Source organism: Sciurus carolinensis, chromosome 11 (genome assembly GCF_902686445.1).
Source record: "Sciurus carolinensis chromosome 11, mSciCar1.2, whole genome shotgun sequence".
In the NCBI taxonomy this organism is placed as follows: Eukaryota; Metazoa; Chordata; class Mammalia; order Rodentia; family Sciuridae; genus Sciurus; species Sciurus carolinensis.
Genome location: NC_062223.1, coordinates 15,477,838 through 15,499,941, shown reverse-complemented (window position 1 = coordinate 15,499,941; position 22,104 = coordinate 15,477,838). Strand labels below are relative to the sequence as shown.

The following is a 22,104-nucleotide window of genomic DNA, read 5'->3' as shown; positions in this document are numbered from 1 at the left end:
CTGCCACATCCAGTTTGTGCAAGTTCCAAGTCACGATTGCAAGAGACTGCTGTAGCTCTTCCTTTGCTCGTGGGGGGGAGCTCGTAAACGATATTGCACAATAAGAGATGTTGGTCAGAGATAGAGGAACAGGAGGATGGAAGCAAAGCAACAGTTGGTTTATCTCCGTGGAGCCAAGACATCAAGAATTCAGGAAAGATAGTCATAGACCAAGTTGATGGGGAAAAGCTAAGGTAGATGGTGTATCTCTTTATGTGCAAGACAATCAGGTTGCTCCTTCTTGGTTTGAGGTCAAGGAGGTCCAGATCAGTTATCCGAACACAGGCAAAAGTCAAATGGAAGGGATTCCTTATTTGTGTGGATGATTACAGAATAGGTGAGCACCAGGTTTGTCTAGTTTAAAGACGAGACTATTAATCTTTAACAAAAAAAAGGTGAAAATCTCATCAGAGTCTGTTTGGTGAACCCCTCACTATGTCCTGAGTGTGTAATTATGCACACTTACTTAAGAAGTTGAGGGAACGCTAGTGGTACGTAGGGGCAACAATCAGATGTCTGCAGAACTCCAGGGATCAAACCATAAAATCAGCCCACCATAGACAAATAAAGTACATAACAGGGGAAAAAATTTATTTGAACAAAATAAGGAAAAACTTTCAATTCATCCATCTCTACATAATGCATTGATCAGAAGGGAAGATGGTCCTCCTGGGAGAGAGGACACAGAATGCTTGGCAAGAACACTTGGCAGCACCCCGGCCCAGGGCCCCAGCCTCTACACACCTCATGTTGGGAACGTCAGGTACCGACACGCGAATCCACATGGCTTTGATTCCTCTCTCCAAATAGACTTTTGGTTGTAATTTGCTTCTCTATGTGGTTTCCTCAGCAGATGGAGAATTGTACCCCCTCCCATAAGTACAATCTTGGCAATTTCGTTCTTCCCTGAAAGCTAAAAATAGCTTGCTGGCTTATGCAGTGAGCTATTCTGAACTTGGTTAACTCCAGTCCATCTGGAAAAGGTTATTGGAGAATGAGAACCACACCCTGGATTGTGGCAGCTTAACTAAAATGAACTCTCCTGCTAGCCAGCCCTCCCGAGAGATAATCGTGCCTTGTCTTATTTCAAATAGCCGTCAAATGCTTCGTTCCTTTAGTGGCCAAAATATTCTGTTTAATATATACTGGCTTATGAGTCCCATAATAAATATATTTATGTGGGAAGTCTTATTTAACTTGTGGCTTACTGTAGACCCCAGATTATTTTTCATTTCTTCCAATTTTGCAACCCATTCCATCTTAGGCACTAGAATTAATGAGTATTAATGGACCTTGCTTTTTCCTTGATAGTTGGGCAAACTGCAAAAGTACCTGTATATCCTCAATGCAAAAAGAAAACTTCCATTAGCAATAAATATATACATGACCAAACAATTTTGATAAAGATTTGAATCCAGAATCATCAAAAAAAAATTAGAGATGACTAGGTATCACCATGCACACCTATAATCCCACTTAGTTGGGAGGCTGAGGTAGGAGGATTGCAAATTGGAAACCAGACTTGGACAACTTGGCATGACCCTGTCTCAAATTTTTTAAAATAATAAAAAGGGCTGGGAGCATAACTCAGCAGTAGAGTGCCCCTGGGTTCAATCCCCAGTGTGGAAAAAAAAAATTAGAGATGATAGCTGATCAGTGAAATGTCCATGGAGACCCAAAACATGAAAGCATTCTTTCATTGATGGATTAATTATATGTTGTGCTATTTCAGTGACTTTAAGCATTTGAATTTAAGATTACCTACCGTTTTTTGTTTTTGTTCTTGTTTTTGTTTTTTTCCTTTTTGGTACTGGGCATTGAACTCAGGGGCACTTTACCACTGAGCCACATCCCAAGCCCGATTTTATATTTTATTTAGAGATAGGGGCTCACTGAGTTGCTTAGCACCTCACCATTGCGGAGGCTAGCTTTGAACTCGCAATCCTCCTGTCTCAGCCTCCCTGAGCTGCTGGGATTACAGGCTTGCACCACCGTGCCCAGAAACCTACCTTTCTTAATGTATTATTTCTGTTTTTTTTTTTTTCTTTGATTATCTACTATTTTGAAAATTGAATAATTGAAGGATAGAAGTTCAGTGATCTGGAAGACAGATAAAACTGGAGGAAAAAATGACTATGAGGAAAAAGGGAGGTGTCAGGTACCTGGTAACGTGGGCACAGTGGTAACATTTCCGTGTGTGGCCAGTCCTGGGAACCTGAGCTCTTTCTCATTCTCTGGGGACCACTTCTGAGATGCGGGAGAAATCAGTGATGAGAGACACAGGGGTGCATTTTCACTGAGACCGACATGTCCCAATTGGAGTGGGTATTTCACAGCTACTGCCTCTTTTTAGCACATTACCCTGGATTTTTCTTGACTTATACAAAATTAATAATATTGACTAATCGACTAATAATATAAACTGACACTTATTAAGTATCACCACATGCCAGGCACTAGTCTAAGTCCTTCTCATGCATAGTCTCACTTAATCGTTGGATCAATTCTCTGAGGTAGAAGTAATTGTTACACCCGTTTTGCAGGTGAGGAGAGTGGAAACTGTAAGCAAGTTTTCTAAGTCCACATGCCTACAAAATGGCAGCGATGAGATTAATCATCACAGGTCAGATGATTTAAGCATGACTATTCATAACCACTTTTTCTATTGTGTCCATAGACCCTGTTTCCAGTGCACTAAAAGCTGTTACAAAGATCACACTTTTTTTTTTTTTTTTTTTTTTGTGTGTGTGTGTGTGTGTGGTGCTGGGAATCAAACCCATGGCCTTGTGCTTACAAGGCAAGCACTTTACCAACTGAGCTATCTCCCCAGCCCAAAGGCCCTGAGTTTGATCCCCAGTACCACCAAAAAAAATAAAAATAAAAATAAAAATAAAGATCACACTTTCTACCAAACTGAGGATATGTCTTCTATTGCTTTGGCTTAGATAACATAAATATCTGCACCGCTGACACAGCTCTGGGCTTTATTGTGAATATTAGCCCAAAGTCAAAAAAACAAATGCCCTTGTGAAAGCACATAGTCCCTCTTCACAGCTTTCTTTATGGCACTTTTAATGTCCTTATTCCTAAAGCTGTAGATGATGGGATTCATCATCGGTATCACCACAGCATAGAATATGGACACCACCTTGTCCCGGTTCAGGGAGTAGCTGGAACTAGGTCGCATGTACATGAAGAGACCAGAACCATAGAAGAGGGTCACAGCCGTCAGGTGGGAGGCACAGGTGCTGAAAGCCTTGGTCCTACCTTTGGCTGAGCGGATCCTCAGCACGGCAGCAACAATGTAACCGTAAGAGATGAGGATTATGAGGACAGACGCCACTCCAACAACCACGCCCACAAGGAAGTTCACCACCTGGCTGCTGAAGGTGTCAGAGCAGGACAGAGCCAGGACAGGAGGAAGGTCACAGAAGAAGTGGTTGATCGTGTTGGGCCCACAGAAATCATGGTGGTAGACAGAGTATGTCTCGATCAAAGAACTGAGGAATCCACCCACATAGGCGCCAGCCACCATCTTTAAGCAAAGCGTGTGGGAGATGAGGGCCGAGTAGAGCAGTTGGTTGCAGATGGCAGCATAGCGGTCATAGGCCATGGTGGCCAAGAGAAAGCACTCGCTCAGCCCCATCCCACAGAAGACAAAGTACTGTGTGGCACAGCCAACGAAGGAAATGGTTTTCTGCTCTGTGACAATATCGGAAAGCATCTTGGGGCTGGTGGAGGACACGTAGTAGATGTCCAGGAAGGACAAGTTGCTGAGGAAGAAGTACATGGGCCTGTGCAGATGAGAGTCCATCCTGATGAGGACGATAAGACTCAGGTTCCAGGCCATGGTCAGGAGGTAGATCCCCAGAAATAACACAAAGAGGGAAGTCTTCATTTGAGGATGATCCGAGAACCCCAGAAGGATGAATTTTGTCACAACTGTGTTGTTCCTTTCTACCACCATAGGCTTCCTGCATGAAGGAGAGAAGCAACCCCGTGTCAGAGAGATTGTGTTTATTATTATAAGCATGGAAATGTCCTGGAAGGTCCTACAGTCAGTACCCGGTCACGATTCCAGCCACCTTCCAAGTAAAATCCTCCCAGAGCAAGTCAGAGTTAAATAATCCCTTGGCACTATTTTAAACATGTACATTATACACCTTATTAGTGAAAAAGATTCTGGCGAGTGGGGTAGAAAGATGTTTTTTCCTTCGGCTCCATTCCCACACAGGTGGGGGCTATGGAAACGCCACTCCACCCCTCCAGAGTCTCGCTCTCTCAAGATGGCAGGGTTGAGTCAGGGGAGTTTCAAGGTCCTTTTGGAACTGAATTTCCTGGGGGCTCTCTCAGACTTTCTGATTTAAAAATAGAAACCAAATTAAGATTAAAAATAAACTTTAAGACTTCAAAAACGGAATAAAATGGCCTATAATTGTGAAATGAAAAATGTTAAGTGTGTACATGCTTAGGACTAGAAAAATGTGTGATTTTTTTCATACAATTCATCACATAAAATTCATAGAAGGATAAAAACTTGGACTAGCCCAGTTGGCTCTATCAGGGAGTTAGAGGGCTGGGGCGAAACTCCTTGAAGCGGGATGGGAAGCGGTTCCAGAGTGGAGTGAAATGGTCTGAACACAGTCAAGAACTTATGTTTCCTTGACAAGAAAAGCTGGGGAAGAGAGGGTTTGTTAGACAGTTAAGGACAACAATCAGCCAAAGACCACTTTGATGTTATAAGGCCACAGCAGATGATCACTTTGAAAACATGAGGTAAACCCATGTGCATTTGACGACTGAGAAAGACAGGCTAGGCCTGATGTGAGATCAAAATGAGAAAATATAAGTGGGTGTAAAAAAGGCAGAAATGCCCTGGGAGGACTCCTCCGTGAAAACCAAGTTGCTGGTATTTCATCATTTGTACGGAATTTGGCCATGCGTGCTTGCAACAGAGCGTAACGATTTGTGTTTCTTTGTCATTCCTCAAATTAAAAGCTGTTTCTAACTTGTGTTTTCTGAACATTTTAAATCTCCCTATAAGTCACGGATGGAAGGTCAAACCTGAGAAAAGCCAAGACTGTTCTTCATCACGACATCAATCTATTGTGACCATCAAAAAGGAAACAAGATGTGTTCGATGTTTCTTATCTTAATGAAATCCTCTCTACCGGAATATGAGCCACTCATGGCAAGCAGGGAGTTTTGTCTATGCTGTTGACAGATCTCACTATTTACCTGCAACAGAGTCTTGGATATAGGGATCCAGTTAGTATTTATTGAATGAATGAATTTTTTTCGCTGCTTATTCTCAGAGTTTAGCAGAGTGGCTATGGATTATTTGGTCTATTGTAACAAAATATACGATATCATCAAAATAATGATATTATGATCATAATTAAATCACAAACACTTATTTAGTACTTATGGTATATCAGACACTGTTCTGACTCAATTTATGGGAACTCATTTACTTTTCCCCACAGTCTCAGAATGGTAACTACTCTGACCCTTTCACAAAATAAGAGGTGAAACAGACTAAGAATTTAAGATTGTCATTTGCTGGATGAATGAGGTAGGAGGAAATGAGCCAGACTTACTGAATTATTTTAGGCAGAAGTGTCCTGAGATCTTGTGCTACAAGAGAAAAAATATGGGTTGCTTTGCAACCATAACATCTTTTGAAAACATCAGTTCATCTGCATTTCCTATGTTTCTGTGCCTGGGTTTTGGTTCTGCCCGTGTTTGATACAATGGCCTCTATTTATGTGCCTGCCTGTGGAATCCCTGCTCCTCGTTACCAAGTCTTCCTAATGGCTTATGGGAGTTCATTATTTTAATGGGCAGAGGTCGCCCCGCCAGGGTCCAGTGCAAAAAGCCCAACAATCATTAGAGCTGAATGTTTCTGAGCACTAATTGTTCTCTAGAGTGATGACGAAAGGGGCCAGCCACCTCTCACCAAAGCCTCCTTTCCAGTCCACTTACTCTCCTCTTGAGTTTTCACTGATTTGGATTCAGAAAGACTTCCTTTTGTGTTAGTGGGCAGCCTTCAACTTTATGAGCTCCTTTGTTGGAAGTGGAAAAAGAAAAAACACCCTACTGAAACACAAGGGTTAATGATAACAGATTTTTAACTGAGGAAATTGGGTTTGAATTCTGACTCTGCCATCTTATCCATCTCAATATGTGTGAAGTTGTTTAATCTTTCCTATCAACTTCCTCGTTTGAAAAACTGGTATACTAATAATACCTACCTCAAGAGGGTGGTCGTGACAATTAAATAAGATGGGGATAAGAATAACAAAATAGATCCCATGCTTTTCCAATTGATGTCAGAATGGATTCCACGGTCATGCATAACTAAAGAGAGCCAACAAATTTTTAGAAAAATAAAACAATTAAAAAAAAAATAAAGAAGAAAGGCTTAACTCAGCACCTGATAGAAAGAATGTAAACGGCACCATTAACTTCCTCTCTTGGGTCCTCCAAAAAAGTATCTTTCTTTTTTACTTTTTTATTTATTTATTTATTTTGGTTCCAAAGATATATTGGTATTTTAATTCTTTTTTTTTGTTGTTTATTTATTTTGATTCCTTGTACACAAATGGGGTACAACTGTTGTTTCTCTTGTTGTACACGAAGTAGAGTTGCACCATTTGTGTAATCATACGTTTACGTAAGGTAATGATGTTACCAAAAGAGAAAAAAAAAAAAAGGAGATGTTTTATTGTGACTCATTTGCAGTGTGATGACAACAGTGCACTTTCTCCTGAAGGCTTGGTTGCTGCTTCCAGTGCCGTCACAGCCTGCACCTGTCACTGTGGAAAGTGAATTAACTCCTCTGGGCAGGAGCAGATTGTGCTCATTCTCTTAGGACCTCTAAAGCCCTGAAAGTCTGACATCTTAGTTTTGTGTCTTGGGAAGTGTTTTCTTCGAGAATAAAGTTTACCCTCCTCCTCCACCAAAAAAAAAATTAATCTGTTTCATGCAAATCAAGTTAGCTGTCCTTAGTCTAAAAAGAAAAGAATAAATGACAAAAATGTCATCTACAGAAAGGAATACAATTACTGAGAACTTTGCTATACAAGGTAGGAGTGCTAATTTAAGGAAAGGAATTGAGTAACTGAGGTCGATGAAATAAAAAGAGGTCAATGACTTCCCGAATCAACTGTGAACTTGAACATGCAACTTTGCCAAAAGAAATTTCCTTATCTGGGATTAGAGACAAACTGGCCCAGGAGATCCTGAGGCCGAGAGAGTGAAGCCAAAGATGAAAGGCTAATTAAGATCTGAGAAATTTAAAGGTGAATCCCACAATTTTGATCTGTACATTTTCTTAGGATTAGAAAAAGCTAATAAGAAAGAATCACAATAGATTTCATCTACCATAGCAAATCTGATGAAAGTTGGAGAACCCAAAGAGTATAAAGCAACTTACAAACTAACAATGTTTGCATTAGACATGTAAATAAAAAGTGGAAACACGCGATGTGTTTGTCAACCCATCCTATGAGAAATTTGGGAATGAAGAAGAAAGTCACCTTATTAAATCTACCTAAACCAAACCATAAACTCAACATAGTTTCAAAAGAAAATCCAACATGATTAGAATTGCAGACATTTCAGTGAACATCAAAAAAGTGTCAAAGCAAATCTATTGCAAAGCATTGTGTATACTTAACCTTATACAATGTGTCCTGAAAATGGTTCAGATGGTGTCGTGGTTAATTTGGGGTGGCAATTGGACTAGGGTAATGGAAGCCCACATAGCTGGTGAAGCAGTATTTCTGGGTTTGTCTGCGAGGGTGTTCTGGAAGAGACTGGCATTGCAATCATTGAACAGGAAGAGGGGATCTGCCCTCACCAGTGTGAGTGGATACCATCCAACCAGCTGAGAATGAACAAAGATGCAGAGGAAAGATGAATTCTTGCCCTCCCCTCTGGAGCTGGGACACCCTTGGGCCTCAGAACGCAAGGTTCTCCAGCCTTCAGACTCTGCAGTTTGCACTAGCAGCCCGACCCCAACCCCAGTTCTCAGGGCTTGGCCTCCGACTTAAGAGATACACCATTGGTTTCCCTGGTTCTGGACTAAGCCACCCTACAGCTTCAGGTTCTCAGTTTCCAGATCGCCTTTCGTGGGACTGTCTGACCTCCCTTAATCATAAGCCTCATTCCCTGATAAAGCCCGTCATCAATTTACCTATCCATTCATCCACACTTCCTATTGGTTCTTTCCAGAGAACTCCGGCTAATCCATGTGGTTTATTTAAAGTTATGTGGTTTTATCATAAGACAAAAGTATCAAAACAAACAGCAAATGGGGGCAAATAAATCCCCCCATAGAATTATAAATTTAGAATTAGAAAACAGGGCTTCAAGATCGAACTCAAAATTAACCTGTCTAGGATTCCATGTACCTTAGAGTATGTTCTCTGATAGATTCTCCTAAAAGACGATTTGCTTGTATGTCCATTTAACTTTTAGAGTAGTTGTTTTCACAAGTTTATTTGAACTGCTTTGAAGCACAGACCAAAGAAAAAATCCAGCGATGCTTAGCAGTAAAATGCTATCTTGGTTCTCACACTGGAATTTGAAAAGTTATCTCAGTTTGTATTTCTTCCACTAGCAACTAGTAAAAACTTCAGGTCAATATAGATCCAAAGTCTTTCACTGAGCATCCCTACTAAATCCAAGATAAAAGTGCATTTAAAAGTTTTAGAGCTCTTTTAAAAATATATACAAGGGGGAAAGCTTACAGTTAGAAATCAGAGGACGTGAATTCTGTTTCCCATTTTGTACTGTGACAAATTGAGCTATTGATTTCTCTGGGCCTCTTTGTAACTCTGAAACTGAAGAGGGAAAGCAGACGACCTCTAACAGTGTGATTATATTTAGCACGACTATATTAGCAAACCATTATCTGCACAGAGGCCTGCAGCTTTAGAACCCTGTGGAATGCTGCTGCCACCTATTGGAAGTGTTCCTAAATTGTAGTCAGTATTTTTTTTCTTTTCTTTTTTTTTTTTTTTCAACAGAGCTGACTTTGGGGAACTAAAACCTAAGACCCCAGCACTGCAATAAGGGATCAAATCATCCTCGAACCCATAATGTGCTCACAGTGCTCCAAGCCCTGTTCAGGTGCTCCTAGAGCATTTGAACTCAATATGACTGTAAAATTAAAGTCTGAAGAAGATACCAAACCTGGGAGATGGGCAACTTATTGAACATAATGGAAATGGTGCATTGCAATAAGAAGAAAATAGGTTGAGACAAAGGTGATGCAATTGAGAACAGGTAAGTCACAGATTCACGTTCACTGTGTCATTTTAAACAAATCAGGCTTTTAAGTCCTTAATATGAGGCCTGATGACAGAATGAAAGACTATTGAAGAGGGTGGTTTCATGGGTGAAAATAACCGGCAAGGGTGCCCTGCGGCTGGAGTCAGCTTCCTGACTATTCCCACCGCTGTGGTCTTATGCACCTCAGTCGATTCCACAACAGCCTTGTCTCCATCTGTGAGGTTGCCCCAAATGTGTCAACAGTGTACGGTTCTGTGTGGATTGTATGATAAACAACTAATATGAAAACCACTGTGTGACAGGTGATCATTTAATTTTTAAATTTCCCACTCATCTCAGAATAAACATCTCCAGATGCAAGATTCTGACATCAGTTTATTAGAAATAGCCTGGTGATACATATTATTATCATTCCAAGCTAATATGTTTTCATTAAATACCAGCTAACTATATGTTTTAGCTAAAATGCCACCTAGCATGAATGTGGTTTTAAAAAGACTTTTGTGTTTAGCCAATCTTATTACAGTATTTGTATAACACTTACTTTTACTATCCTTGTCATTTTTATTATTCAAATACCTAATATTCTCATGACCACTAGTTGTTTGTGAATAATATAAATTTTATGCTCCTCAAAAGCACTTAAAATATAAGATTTTTTTGAAATTGCCAGCTAAGACTTAAACTGAAAAGGAATCATTTGAACATTTTAGGTGTTGATTCCTAAATCAAATGAAAACACCCTTAATCATTGGTATAGCAAACATTGCAATAAAGATTTAAGATAATTTTAATGCAAAATTTTTCCTACAGATCGAGTCCTTTGAAGACACTTATAAATCAACACCATCTTGAGTATCAGTTTTCTGAGAAATCTTTGAACATTGGTGCAACTAAAGGTCCCCATATCTGAATTTCCCTTGGATATTGTCTGAAGAAGCATTCCTAAGGAAGAGATTCAGGCATACTCATCTGGCCTCAGAATGATGGTCATGCCTCAAAGGAGAAAGGAGATCCTAGGAAGAGTCCGTTTTCTACCACTTAAACCACCCTTCAACCCAGCCCAGAGACATAGTCGTGAGTCCTGACTGGAAAAAGAATGGTGGAAAGAAGAGACTGAGGAGTGTTGGCTGATACCCAAGTGCAAGTAGTGCTGAGTCTGGCTGTTTGGGCAGCACCAGGGGATGATGCCCTCAATGTGGATACCTGTGTCTTCAGTGTGCTAGTCATGGTGGGTTTCTGCAGAAATTTCTTCCTGATCCACACCAGGAAGGAAGCAAAATGGTAGATATAGCAATGGCAGATTATTATACAAAGGCATGCGAGACTCACCCATTAGTTCCTAGCACTAAAAGAAATTTAGAGGAATAGTCAAAGAATCTGGGATGGTAAAGATTCTGGAAAATGTCTTTCGTGACTACTATTATGGTCATGTTTTAATCTTCCAGTTGTTATGGGCAAGAACACTGGTTATGCATAGCATTAACTTCAATCCTGAGAAAAGAGGATACAACCTAGGTAAAATGTATAGAGGGTGGACAATATAAGACTGGAGATGACACCTTGAGAAATACCTGCCACATGTAAGGGAGTGGAGGAAGGAAGAATCCTTGAAGAATACAATTAACATGCTTCATGCCCATTCACACACACACACACACACACACACACACACACACACAGAGGAATGGAAAGGAAAATAATACAACCACTTTAGAAAACCTTACCATATGACCCAACAATCTCTTTTCTAGATATTTACCCCAGAGAAATAAAAATCTGTATTCACAAGTAAACCCTTTTCAAAGTGTGTATATAGTTTTGTTCATAATAGTCGCAACTTAAAACCCATATCCCTAAACTGCAGAATGATTACACAAATTGTGTTATATTCATACATAGAATTTTTTGAAAGAATAAAAATGAGTGGGCTCATTCTTGCTAACGACACAGAAGAACAATGCAAGAGAATTTCAAATACAAGCCACTAAGTAAAAAAGAAAAAAAAAAATATTGGACCCAGACTGCTTTTTCTGCTTCCCCAGGTTAATTTTGTCCACCCATCTCTGAAGACTTAACACAGACACCTGCCTTCAGCAAAATCAGGAAACTTTCTCAATGACTGTCCTCCTACCACACTGCTACTCAAAAATGTGAGCTGTCAATCATGTCAAGTGAAATAAGCCAGACTCAGAAAATCAAGGGTCTGGTGTTTTCTCTCATCTGTGGAAGCCAGAGCAAAGCAAGGAAAAGAAGGTTGGGAGCGGATGGGACAACACAGAGACACAGGGAGATCATTGGAGTAGAAGGAGAACGAGAGAGAGGGAGGAGGGTCAGGAAGAGGAGGGAGTGGGGAACACATTCAACAGAATCACGTTATGTGCATATATAAAGGTACCAAAGGGAATGTCACCTTTATGTATATGTGAAAGAAAGGAAGTTTAGTACAGCAGAGGAGGGAGAATAGGGGGAGGTAGGACGGGAGGGGAAAAAAGAGAATGGAGATTGAAATTAAATTCCTTGGATGTATAATTTTGTCAAAATAAATTCAAATACTATGTATAATTTTAATGCTCTAATAAAAAATATGCTACTTTTCCCTTCCCTCACTTTCCCCACAATGCCCTAATGAAGGGACTTTCCTCATAGCCCTGTAGGTAGACATAGTTTGGAGGGGAAATAATATCCAGATCATACATAATAAACTCAAATTAATATGCTTATTTCCCTAAAACTTTGGATTCTTTCCACTGACTTGTACTTAGAAGTATCAGCCATATTGGCCTGTTCAGTAGGGGCTACTGTTTAATCTAGTAAATACAGTGCTATAGTTACTCCCAGGTGATTGAAGACAGTAAATACAAAAGGCAGGGTATATAAATAAATTGTTCCCAACCTAATATTATAGAATGACCTTCTTGGTAACACTTTTATAGCTTATTGTACATGTTATCCCAGGATACTCCCAAGAGAATTTAGCAATATCTTTCAGGCTTGGGCAAAATAATTTCCCTCTTCTCAAAGGACATGCTCTTGTCCTCCTGGAACATTCTGATATTTGAATCTAATTATGGTCCAGCAGCAACCAGGGATGGTTCAGTGGATCTTGAGATCAATAGGTAGCCTCTTTGTAAAGAACTTGCTTCATATGAATTTAAGAAATAATCATCAAGGAAGGAATGGTTCCTCTCCTCAAAGAGGACAAGAGGGACTGATTCCATGGCTAGAGAGGATCAGAGTTCCTTAAGGGTTTAAGGTTATCAGCTTCCCTGGCATCTACCCAAACATCCTCATTCCAAATCTCAGGATCTTATTTTTTTTTTCAAACGTGGTAAATTTAATTTAATAGGCTCTGCAACTTGCACCATAAAATTTTGAGCTGCTTTTAAGTCTTATCAACTCTGAACTCACAAAAAATAAAATATTCATTTTGGAGATTCAATAGAGGATCTATAGTTGTGTAATTGGGAAATGACTGATTTTTTTTATTTATTTTTATTGTAAACAAATGGGATACATGTTGATTCTCTGTACATGGAGTAAAGGCATACCATTTGTGTAATCATACATTTACATAGGGTAATGTCGTTTGATTCATTCTGTTATTTTTTCCCTATCCTCCCACCCCTCCCACCCCTCTTTTCCCTCTATACAGTCCCTCCTTCCTCCATTCTTGCCCCTCGCCCCCCATTATGTGTCATCATCCACTTATCAGCGAGATCATTCTTCCTTTGGTTTTTTGAGATTGGCTTATCTCACTTAGCATGATATTCTCCAGTTTCATCCATTTGCCTGCAAATGCCATAATTTTATTATTCTTTATAGCTGAGTAATATTCCATTGTATAAATATACCACAGTTTCTTTATCCATTCATCAATTGAAGGACATCTAGGTTGGCTATTGTGAATTGAGCAGCTATGAACATTGATATGGCTGCATCTTTGTACTATTCTGCTTTTAAGTCCTTTGGGAAATGACTGATCTAAAATCCTGAATTGATTACTTTATTTCTTCAAGTGCTCCAGTAGAGCCAGAAATATCCAGTCCATCTAATAGTTATAGTAGTCATCATTAGTACTATAATGATCAAGTGTAGTAGTTGCTTGATTTTTCAAGGGTTGTCTTCAATGGAAACTTCGTTTCAAGCAATTTTATTATCTTGTAAGCACCATACAAGCAAAATTTTTTATTGGTTTTTCTAAGTTATACGTGGCAATAGGATTCATTTTGACATAATTACAAAAGCATGAAATATAATTTGTTCTAATTCAGTCCCCAGTACTTCCCCATTCCCTCCCATCCACCCTCCTTCTGTTCCCTTCCCTCTACTGATCTTTTTGCTATTTGCTTACAGTTTTAATTTGTGTCTTGTGAATATACATGATGGTAGATTCACCACGGTATATTCATATATGTACATAGGAAAGTACACATTCATTCCACTGTCAGATTCATTCCGCTGTCTTTCCCTATCCCATCCCGCTCCCCTTCCCTCCATTCCCACAAGTCAAGTTCTTACATGTTTCTAGTGAATTACACAATACCTAGCCAAGAAGAGTCATTGATATATAATTATAGAAACTTCAATGAAATATTAGCAAAGCGAATTCAATAGTATTTTAGAAGAATCACTCACCATGATCAAGTGGGATTTACTCCTGGAAGGTAAGGATGGTTCAACATAAACAAATCAATAAACGTGAAACACCCACAATGATAGAATGAAGGACAAAAACTATATGGTCATTTTAATAAATGTAGAAAAGCATTTGATAAAATTTCATATTCTTTCATAATAAAATTCTCATCCAGTTAGGTATAGAAGGAATGTACCTCAACACATCAAAGGATACGTAACACAAGCTCACAGTTAACATCATATCCAATGGTGAAAAGACGAAAACATTACTGCTAAGATTAGGAATGAGATAATGAAACCCACTCCTACTTCTATTCAATGTAGTACTTGAAATCCCAACCATAGCAATTAAGCAAGGAAAAGAAATAAGACATTCAAGGCAGAAAGGAAGAAGTTAAACTGTTTGTGTTTGCAGATGATATGATCTTATATTTAGAAAACTCTAAAGAGCCATCAAAAAAGCCATTAGAACTAATAAATTCAGGATTTTGATGGACCTTATTTTATTTATTTGCTTATATGCGGTGCCAAGAATCAAACCCAGTGCCTCACACATGCCAGGCAAGCGCTCCACCATTGAGCCACAACCCCAGTCCTAAATTCAGAATTTCATAGGTTCAAAATCACACAAAAAAATTAGTACTATTTGTATACACTAAAAATGAACAACCCAAACATGAAAATGGAAAACAATTCCATTTATAATTGCATCCCAAAAGAACTTAACAGTAAATTTAACAAAGAAAAAAAATCTGTAAATGGAAAACTATACAGTGTTGATAAAATAAATTGAGGAAGGTACAAATAAATGGAAAAGTACACATGTTCATGGATTAGAAGAATTAATATTGTAAAAATACCCATACTCCCCAAATTTATATCCAGATTCAATACAATTCTTATAAAAATTCCAAAGAATATTTTTAATAGAAATAGAAAAAGAAAGCATTCTAAAATTCACATGGTACCATAAAATTTCATGGTTGGTCAAAGCAATCTTGAATAAGAACCAGGCTGGAGGCATCACACAACCTGTGTAGTTGGATAAAGTCCCCCCAAGGGCTGTATGTTAAAAGGGTGGGCGGCAGGGTGGTCCTACTGGAAGGTGTGTACAGTAGAACCCTTAGGAGGTAGGCCTGAAGAGAAGTCCTTTAGGACATTAGGAGATGATAAGTAGGGGAGACAATGGATACATTAAAAGCCTAATTTAATCATTTCACTATGTGTATGTGTATCAGAACATTGTGTCCATGAACATAAAAAGTTTTCCATTTGTCAATTAAAACAAATAAATAAATACATTAGTGAAAAGACCTAACTTCAATAAATAAATATATACTTATGGAGTGGAAGATGAATGATTCTCTTTTCTTGAATCCTAATCCTTAACTACCCTGATTGTCTTTTCCTTCATTTTTCTATCTGGTTAGATAACTTTCTCTCCCTTAATTGGTCTTAATTGATATTAAGATTAATCAGTCATTATTTATTGTGACTATTTTTTAAAAGACCTAAGTTCAATATTCTCAGCTTAAGAAACAAGCGAACCAAATCATTTTCTGCTTCCTTTCAATACCCAAGCATGTGCATACATGACTTGCCTTCTGTTGAATGTATGAACCAATATTCTTTTTTATTTGTATGTGACCTTCTGTATAAAAAAGTCTTACATCTTTATATTTCATCATTCCATATCAGAATAAGTTTCTTAAAACTTCTTTTTAAGAGGAAAAGCCCCATGCCTAATATCTTTCTCCTGGAAGAAGATGATAGGTTTCTTTTCTTGACTTTTTTTTTTAAGTGCACATTAACTATACAAAATAATGGGTTTCATTGTGGAATATTTGTACATGAATGTCACATACCTGGATCATATCTCCCTCGATTACCCTCCCTTAACCTACTTTCCTCCTCTCCCTGAGTCCCTTCCTCTTATCTAATCACCTCCCTTCAAAATAGTAGTTTTCTGTGAAAAGAAACTGAATATAAATTGAGAGGTATGATTGACCATAGCAACATATTTAAATGGAATTGAGTTCTAAAACAAATGCAAGTGCTATAGATTTGTATGCAGATTTTGGTACCAAACTGTGATTAACTAATCTATCTAACAGGAAATTTCTAAGCAAAATATAGAGAGGCTTCAGGGCTATTTTTAACTGATTATGTTGAGATAATGGAACCAAGAAATGACCTAAAGGTAGAATTGAATCAATATCTTATTAGTTGTAAAACTTTGAGCAACGTTTCTCTGAATTTCTGTTTATCCTGCAAGGGGAGGATTTTGGAGAATTGGTGAGTCAACACACAAAAAAAGTGTGAATTACGGTGCTTAGCACACAGTAGGAGCTCAGTAAACTCTCATCGACTGAGCATATTTCAGGTTAAGCAGGAATGGAAGAGGGTTAGTACATACGGGAAACCTCGCTTCTTCAGCAGAGTAAGTGTTTATCCTGTTTTTACATTCCATTGCTCTCCTGAGCTTGGTGATGTACTACCAGAAGAAATCTTGATTAGCCTTGGGGGATCAGAGAACCTGGCCAAAGAGATGAAGTTTAATAAGCATTGTCTTTGGAGCATTTATATGAGTTTGTGTTATAGACAACCCCAGAGAGCAATTAACCACAAAGCTGTGAAGTTTGGGAAATACATTTCTTTCTGTTTTGTAAAGATCCTCCAGGGCAAATGCAATGAAACATCTCCAAGGAGAAAGGGAAAAACTATCCTCTCCCACATTAACCCCTACCCCAGTTTCAACACACTCTTCCGAAACTGGACCCAAAGGTACGCATTAGTGGATACCAAACATGGCGGCCCCTTCCCCTCTTTGTATATCTTTGCCCTCCCTTACTCCACCCACAAGCATGTTTTCTATGCACCATGCAGATGTTTCAATTCTTGACACACCATCCTCAACTTCCCTCTCCAAACTCACTCCACTTTACGAATTGGAAGCAGCCACTGAAGTCAAGTTAAACTCTACGAAGCAGGACAACTCAAGACAAGTGTCAGCGGCAGGTAGGCAGAACAGGAGGAAGAAGGTAGGTGCAGTCTTTCATCTCCTTCTCTTGGTCTTTCTGCCCAGATTTCTCTCACTTACAGAGCACCCCACATCTACAAGTCCAAGCAGTACTTTGGCTTATGGTTTTTCTCCTAGGTCTCTAAATTCTATCTGCCTTTCCACACATTTAACCCAAACTGTTGTGTGTGGAGGAGTTGGGGTGCTCTTTTAGGAACGCACTTTACTTTTTAGAGCCGTTATAGGTTCCCAGCAATGACGAGTAGAAGGCAGAGATTTCCCATATATCCCATTAATTTTCTCCCTACTATTAATATCCTTCCCCTAGGAATGTTACATCTGCTACAATTGATGAATCTACATCATAGATTCTTTATTTTATTCTGAATTTCAATTTTGCATTGGATCAAAGAAAGCTCAAATGTGAGAAAAATAAAAGCAAAAATAACAAGAGTTTTATCACTCAAAGTGCATAGTCCACATTATGCCCCCTCTTGGCCATGGACATGTCCTGGGTTAGGACAATTGTATACTGGCACGCATCCTCTACTACAGTTCTATACAGAAGCGTTTCAGCGCCCTAAACCCTGTGTGCTCTGCCCATTTATCTCTCCCCCTAGGCCTTAACTATCACTGATCTTTTTAATGTTCCCAAACTTTTGCCTTTTTCAGAATGTCACAAACTTGGAATTATGTATTATGTCATATTTTCCTACAGATTTCTTTCACTTAGCGATATACCTCAAGGTCCCTTCATAACTTTTCACGGCTAGATAACTCATTTCTTATTAAGTGCCAGACTTTTCAAAATGTCTGATGTATACGTTTTTTTGTTTTCAAGGGTTCCCAAATATTTGTGTTCTTAAGTACGATATGGGAAAATTGAATTTACAGGCTATTCTTGCAAAACCTTAAAAAACCCATGTTATTTTTGTTTTTATTTTTCTCACATTTGAGCTTTCTTTGATCCAATGCAAAATTGAAATTCAGAATAACATAAAGAAATTCAAAGTGTAATTAGATTCTCTTATCTGCCTCAGACAATTCTCAAATAATTCTGTTTATTGAATAATTTTCCTATTAACTAATATGCACATATAAGCTGATCAGTGCTCTATATCACGTCTTTACTGAGTACGATTACTAAGAGAGCAAAAAGAAACACATGTTCTCTTCAACTGGTAATCAGTTGAGTATTGAATATTTAGTAGCATTTTTAAGTCTTCAGAAAATCCTGAGCTGAATAGCTAATTTTATTAATACACAAGTTGTTCATTAAAAATTCTGTGAAAAACAAACCCAGTATGTCATTGAATGCTAAGGTGAAACAAATATAAAAACAGTCTTTTCAAAAAGCAAGTGTATTCCAAAGAGGGAAATGTTGTCTCACAATAATTTGAGAAAGATTGCCAAGTTAGCATTAAAGAGTCTGATTCTAGCATGGCAGTTCAATTTTAATTCTGCTTTACTACTGCTTTCATGGGCTTCTGAAATCTGTTTGAGCTCTTGCAATTAGGAAGAGGATTAAGAGGGAATGAAATTTCAGAAGGGACCTCTATGCCCTTGAACACAGCCATGATTATTAGGACGTAGTCTGAAAAAGTAATTTGGAAGGGCTACCATCCAGACTGAGTTCATATAGGAGATTTCCTAAACACTGCAGAAATCTCTAACCTCTCGAATCCTTCTTCTCTTTTTTGATGGATGCTTTGAATCTTGCCATCTGAATCTTAATTCCTGGATTAAAGCATTGGCCCCCTTTGAACTCTCCCCACATGGAGAGAGACTCCTTCTGTTTCGTCAGTCATCGGTACATTTAGATGAAAGAAAGTCCTACAAGAGCAAGCCGGTGAGGACCCCAGGTATCTATGGTGGTAGGGGAGGATGCCCAGATCAGGACCCACAGGGAAATCACAGAACACTGCCAACTCCACAGTTTGATTGAAGTTCACCTTGCCATCAATCTGTGTTTTCCTCCATTGCCAGTTTGATCCGTTAAGTTTAAGCCAGGCAAATTTGATTATAAGCTTAACACTTTCTTGCAGATATCTAATGGAACTGACTCATAAATGAACTCACCAGTCTCCATCAACTACTGAGTATCTTCTATGTGCAAGATGCTGTGCTAGAGGCTTAATTTTACTGTATTCTTGAATAATCACATAACATTCAAGGTTAGCATTATTTGCAAACATGCAGTTACAGCATCTGTGAATTCATTGATGTCACTAGGTCTCTCAGACTCTGCCTCTTCAATTGTGTGAAATGGGCCTGGTTGATTTGCCATATGTTGCTATAAGAGAATACCTGAGACTGAGTAATGTATAACAAAAATAGGTTTTTTCAGTTCACAGTTCCAGAGGTTTTAAATCCAAGATTGGCTACCTACATATGGTAAGGGCCTCAGGCTCCTTCATATTGTGGAGGGGAAAAGTGAAAGGTGCAAGCCTGCATGGAAGAGAGAGAAGGACAAAGGAGAGGACTACTTTATAACAGCCCACTTTTGCCAGAACCCATCCTGTCCTGTGGGAACTAATTCCGTCTCCCGAGAAAGATATGAATCCTTTCATATCACCTCCCAACACTGCTGCACTGACCACCACATTTTAACAAATTCTGGTGAGGAAAAAAACACATTCAAACCATGACAGGACTTTAAAGAGTCCAGCCTCGAACCTAACTGAGCTTCCTTGAGGTTACTTACAAGAGTGAAGGGAAGGGCTGGGAATATAGCTCAGTCGGTAGAGTGCTTGCCTTGCAAGCACAAGGCCCTGGGTTCAATCCCCAGCACCGCCAAAAAAAAAAAAAAAAAAGAGTGAAGAGACTCTCCCTTCTCTCTCAGGGGAAGTAGTGCCTCCACATTCCCTTCCATTCCCTTAAAATAACTCTCTTCACATGCCTGTAATCTAATCCCAGTGACATGGGAAGCTGATGAGGCAGGAGGAACACAAGTCCAAGGCCAGCCAGGGCAACATGCTGAGGTCTTCAGTAACTTAGTGAGACCCTGGCTCAAAATAAAAAATAAAAAGGACTGGGAATGTAGCTCAGTGGCAAAGGGCCCCTGGGTTCAATCCCCAGAACAAAAAAAAAAAAAAAAAAAAATCTTCCTCCTGGTGGCACTCTTTAAAACAGCCTCAGTTGATCCTCCAACCCCCAGATCACTGAATTCCTCAAGCACACTCCAAACCCTTCTTACGATCCTGCAGAGTGCATCACTGAATTCTTATTTCTATAAGATAAGCATGCTTCCACCTACAACACGAGGAGGAAGTATTTCCAACGTAAGGGTCAGTTCTCTAAATAATTCTTTAAGGAGTAATTGCTGCCAAAAATTATCAGAGTCCCAATGTTATTAAACAATTTATCTCAAAACCCAGGAGCATTCACATGCTGTCCTAAATAATCTGAAACTCTGTGTAGCAGTCCCTGTTATTGCTCTTTTACAGGTGGGGAAGTTGAAGCTCAGCGAGGCTACAGGAGTCACCAGCATCCTGTTGACTAGTGGTGGATGCTGCCAGGTGTTCCAGGTGAGCTCCTATGTGTCAGGCATCCTGCATGCGTTGTCTTATTCGGTTCTTAAAATGAATCTGTAAGCAATTACTAACATCCAGTTTAAAGAGAAAAACATAAGCAAGAGATATTAGGTATTGATCTGGGAATGTAGCTCAGTGGTACGGCCTGAGGCCCTGGGTGTAATCCTTAGTACCTGAGTACCTCTGCCCTCCCTGTCATACATTGTACTTGTTTTTTGATACAATTTGTGGTGTAGATTGTCCTTAGTCCGGGTCCACATCTTGCCCCTGTGGTCCATGGGAAACATGTCCATGGCCCAGGCCTGGAACAGCTCATCGGTGACCACGTTCATCCTTCTGGGGTTCACAGACCATCCAGATCTCCAAGGCTTCCTCTACGTGACTTTCCTGACCATCTATCTCGTGACCCTGGCCTGGAACCTGGCCCTCATCTTTCTGATCAGAGGTGACACACGTCTGCACACACCCATGTACTTCTTCCTCAGCAACCTGTCCTTCATTGACATCTGCTACTCTTCCACTGTGGCTCCCAAGATGCTCACTGACTTCTTCCAGGAGCAGAAGACCATCTCTTTCCTGGGTTGTGCTGCTCAGTTTTTTTTCTTTGTTGGCATGGGTCTAACCGAGTGCTTTCTCCTGACGGCTATGGCATATGACCGATTCGCAGCCATCTCCAGCCCGCTTCTCTACACCGCCATCATGTCCCGGGGCCTCTGCGCATGCATGGTGGTGGGGGCATACACGGGTGGCTTCCTGAGCTCCCTGATCCAGGCCTGCTCCATATTTCAGCTCCACTTCTGTGGACCAAATGTCATCAACCACTTCTTCTGTGACCTCCCACCAATCCTGGCTCTCTCTTGCTCCAACACCTTTCTCACTCAGGTGGTGAATTTCCTGGTGGTGGTTGCTGTTGGAGGAACATCCTTCCTCATCCTCTTGATCTCCTACAGTTACATAGTATCTGCTGTCTTGAAGATCCGCTCAGCGGAAGGTCGATGGAAAGCCTTCCACACCTGTGCCTCGCACCTGGCGGTGGTGACGCTGTTGTTCGGGACAGCCCTGTTCATGTACCTGCGACCCAGCTCCAGCTACTCCCTTGGCAGGGACAAGGTGGTGTCTGTGTTTTACTCCCTGGTGATCCCCATGCTGAACCCTCTCATTTACAGTTTGAGGAACAAAGAGATCAAGGATGCACTGTGGAAGGTGATGGGGAAGAAGAAAGTATTTTCCTAGGTCCTGAATGGAAACGTATTTCCCCACAAGCTGGAGACTTTCATGATCCGTGGTACCTCCTCCGCCTCGGCCTTAGGCGCCTCCCACTGGATCGCAGTTGCCTATGGACGTCACCATTTGTGGCCAAAGGGAAAAATTAATTTCTTCAGAAAATAATAATAACAGAATAGACTATTGTTATAATAATCACAACTCGGCTTTATCGGACACTTAATATATACCAAGCAGAAAAGTCATTAATCAAATATTCATGGCAATGCTACCATACCCATTGCACTATCCTATGTCACAAAGTGAGGAAGCAAGGTCTCAGCAAGAACACTGACTTGCTCAGCATCA

General features: G+C 39.8%; 2 protein-coding genes across 2 annotated transcripts; one reads left to right on the top strand and one right to left on the bottom strand.

Moving 5' to 3' along the window:
* Positions 1–3,046: 3,046 nt before the first annotated feature.
* LOC124960493 (olfactory receptor 5A2-like) lies at positions 3,047–4,006 on the bottom strand. Its single transcript, XM_047519286.1, has one exon. The coding sequence runs from the start codon at positions 4,004–4,006 to the stop codon at positions 3,047–3,049; it is 960 nt and encodes a 319-aa protein (XP_047375242.1).
* Positions 4,007–20,817: 16,811 nt separating this feature from the next.
* On the top strand, positions 20,818–21,765 carry LOC124960427 (olfactory receptor 5A1). The gene has a single exon (XM_047519182.1). The coding sequence runs from the start codon at positions 20,818–20,820 to the stop codon at positions 21,763–21,765; it is 948 nt and encodes a 315-aa protein (XP_047375138.1).
* The last annotated feature ends 339 nt before the right edge of the window (positions 21,766–22,104 follow it).

Bases quoted from the DNA above. Each gene is read 5' to 3' on its own strand.
- LOC124960493 (XM_047519286.1), bottom strand. From the start codon at position 4,006: ATGGTGGTAGAAAGGAACAACACAGTTGTGACAAAATTCATCCTTCTG.
- LOC124960427 (XM_047519182.1), top strand. From the start codon at position 20,818: ATGTCCATGGCCCAGGCCTGGAACAGCTCATCGGTGACCACGTTCATC.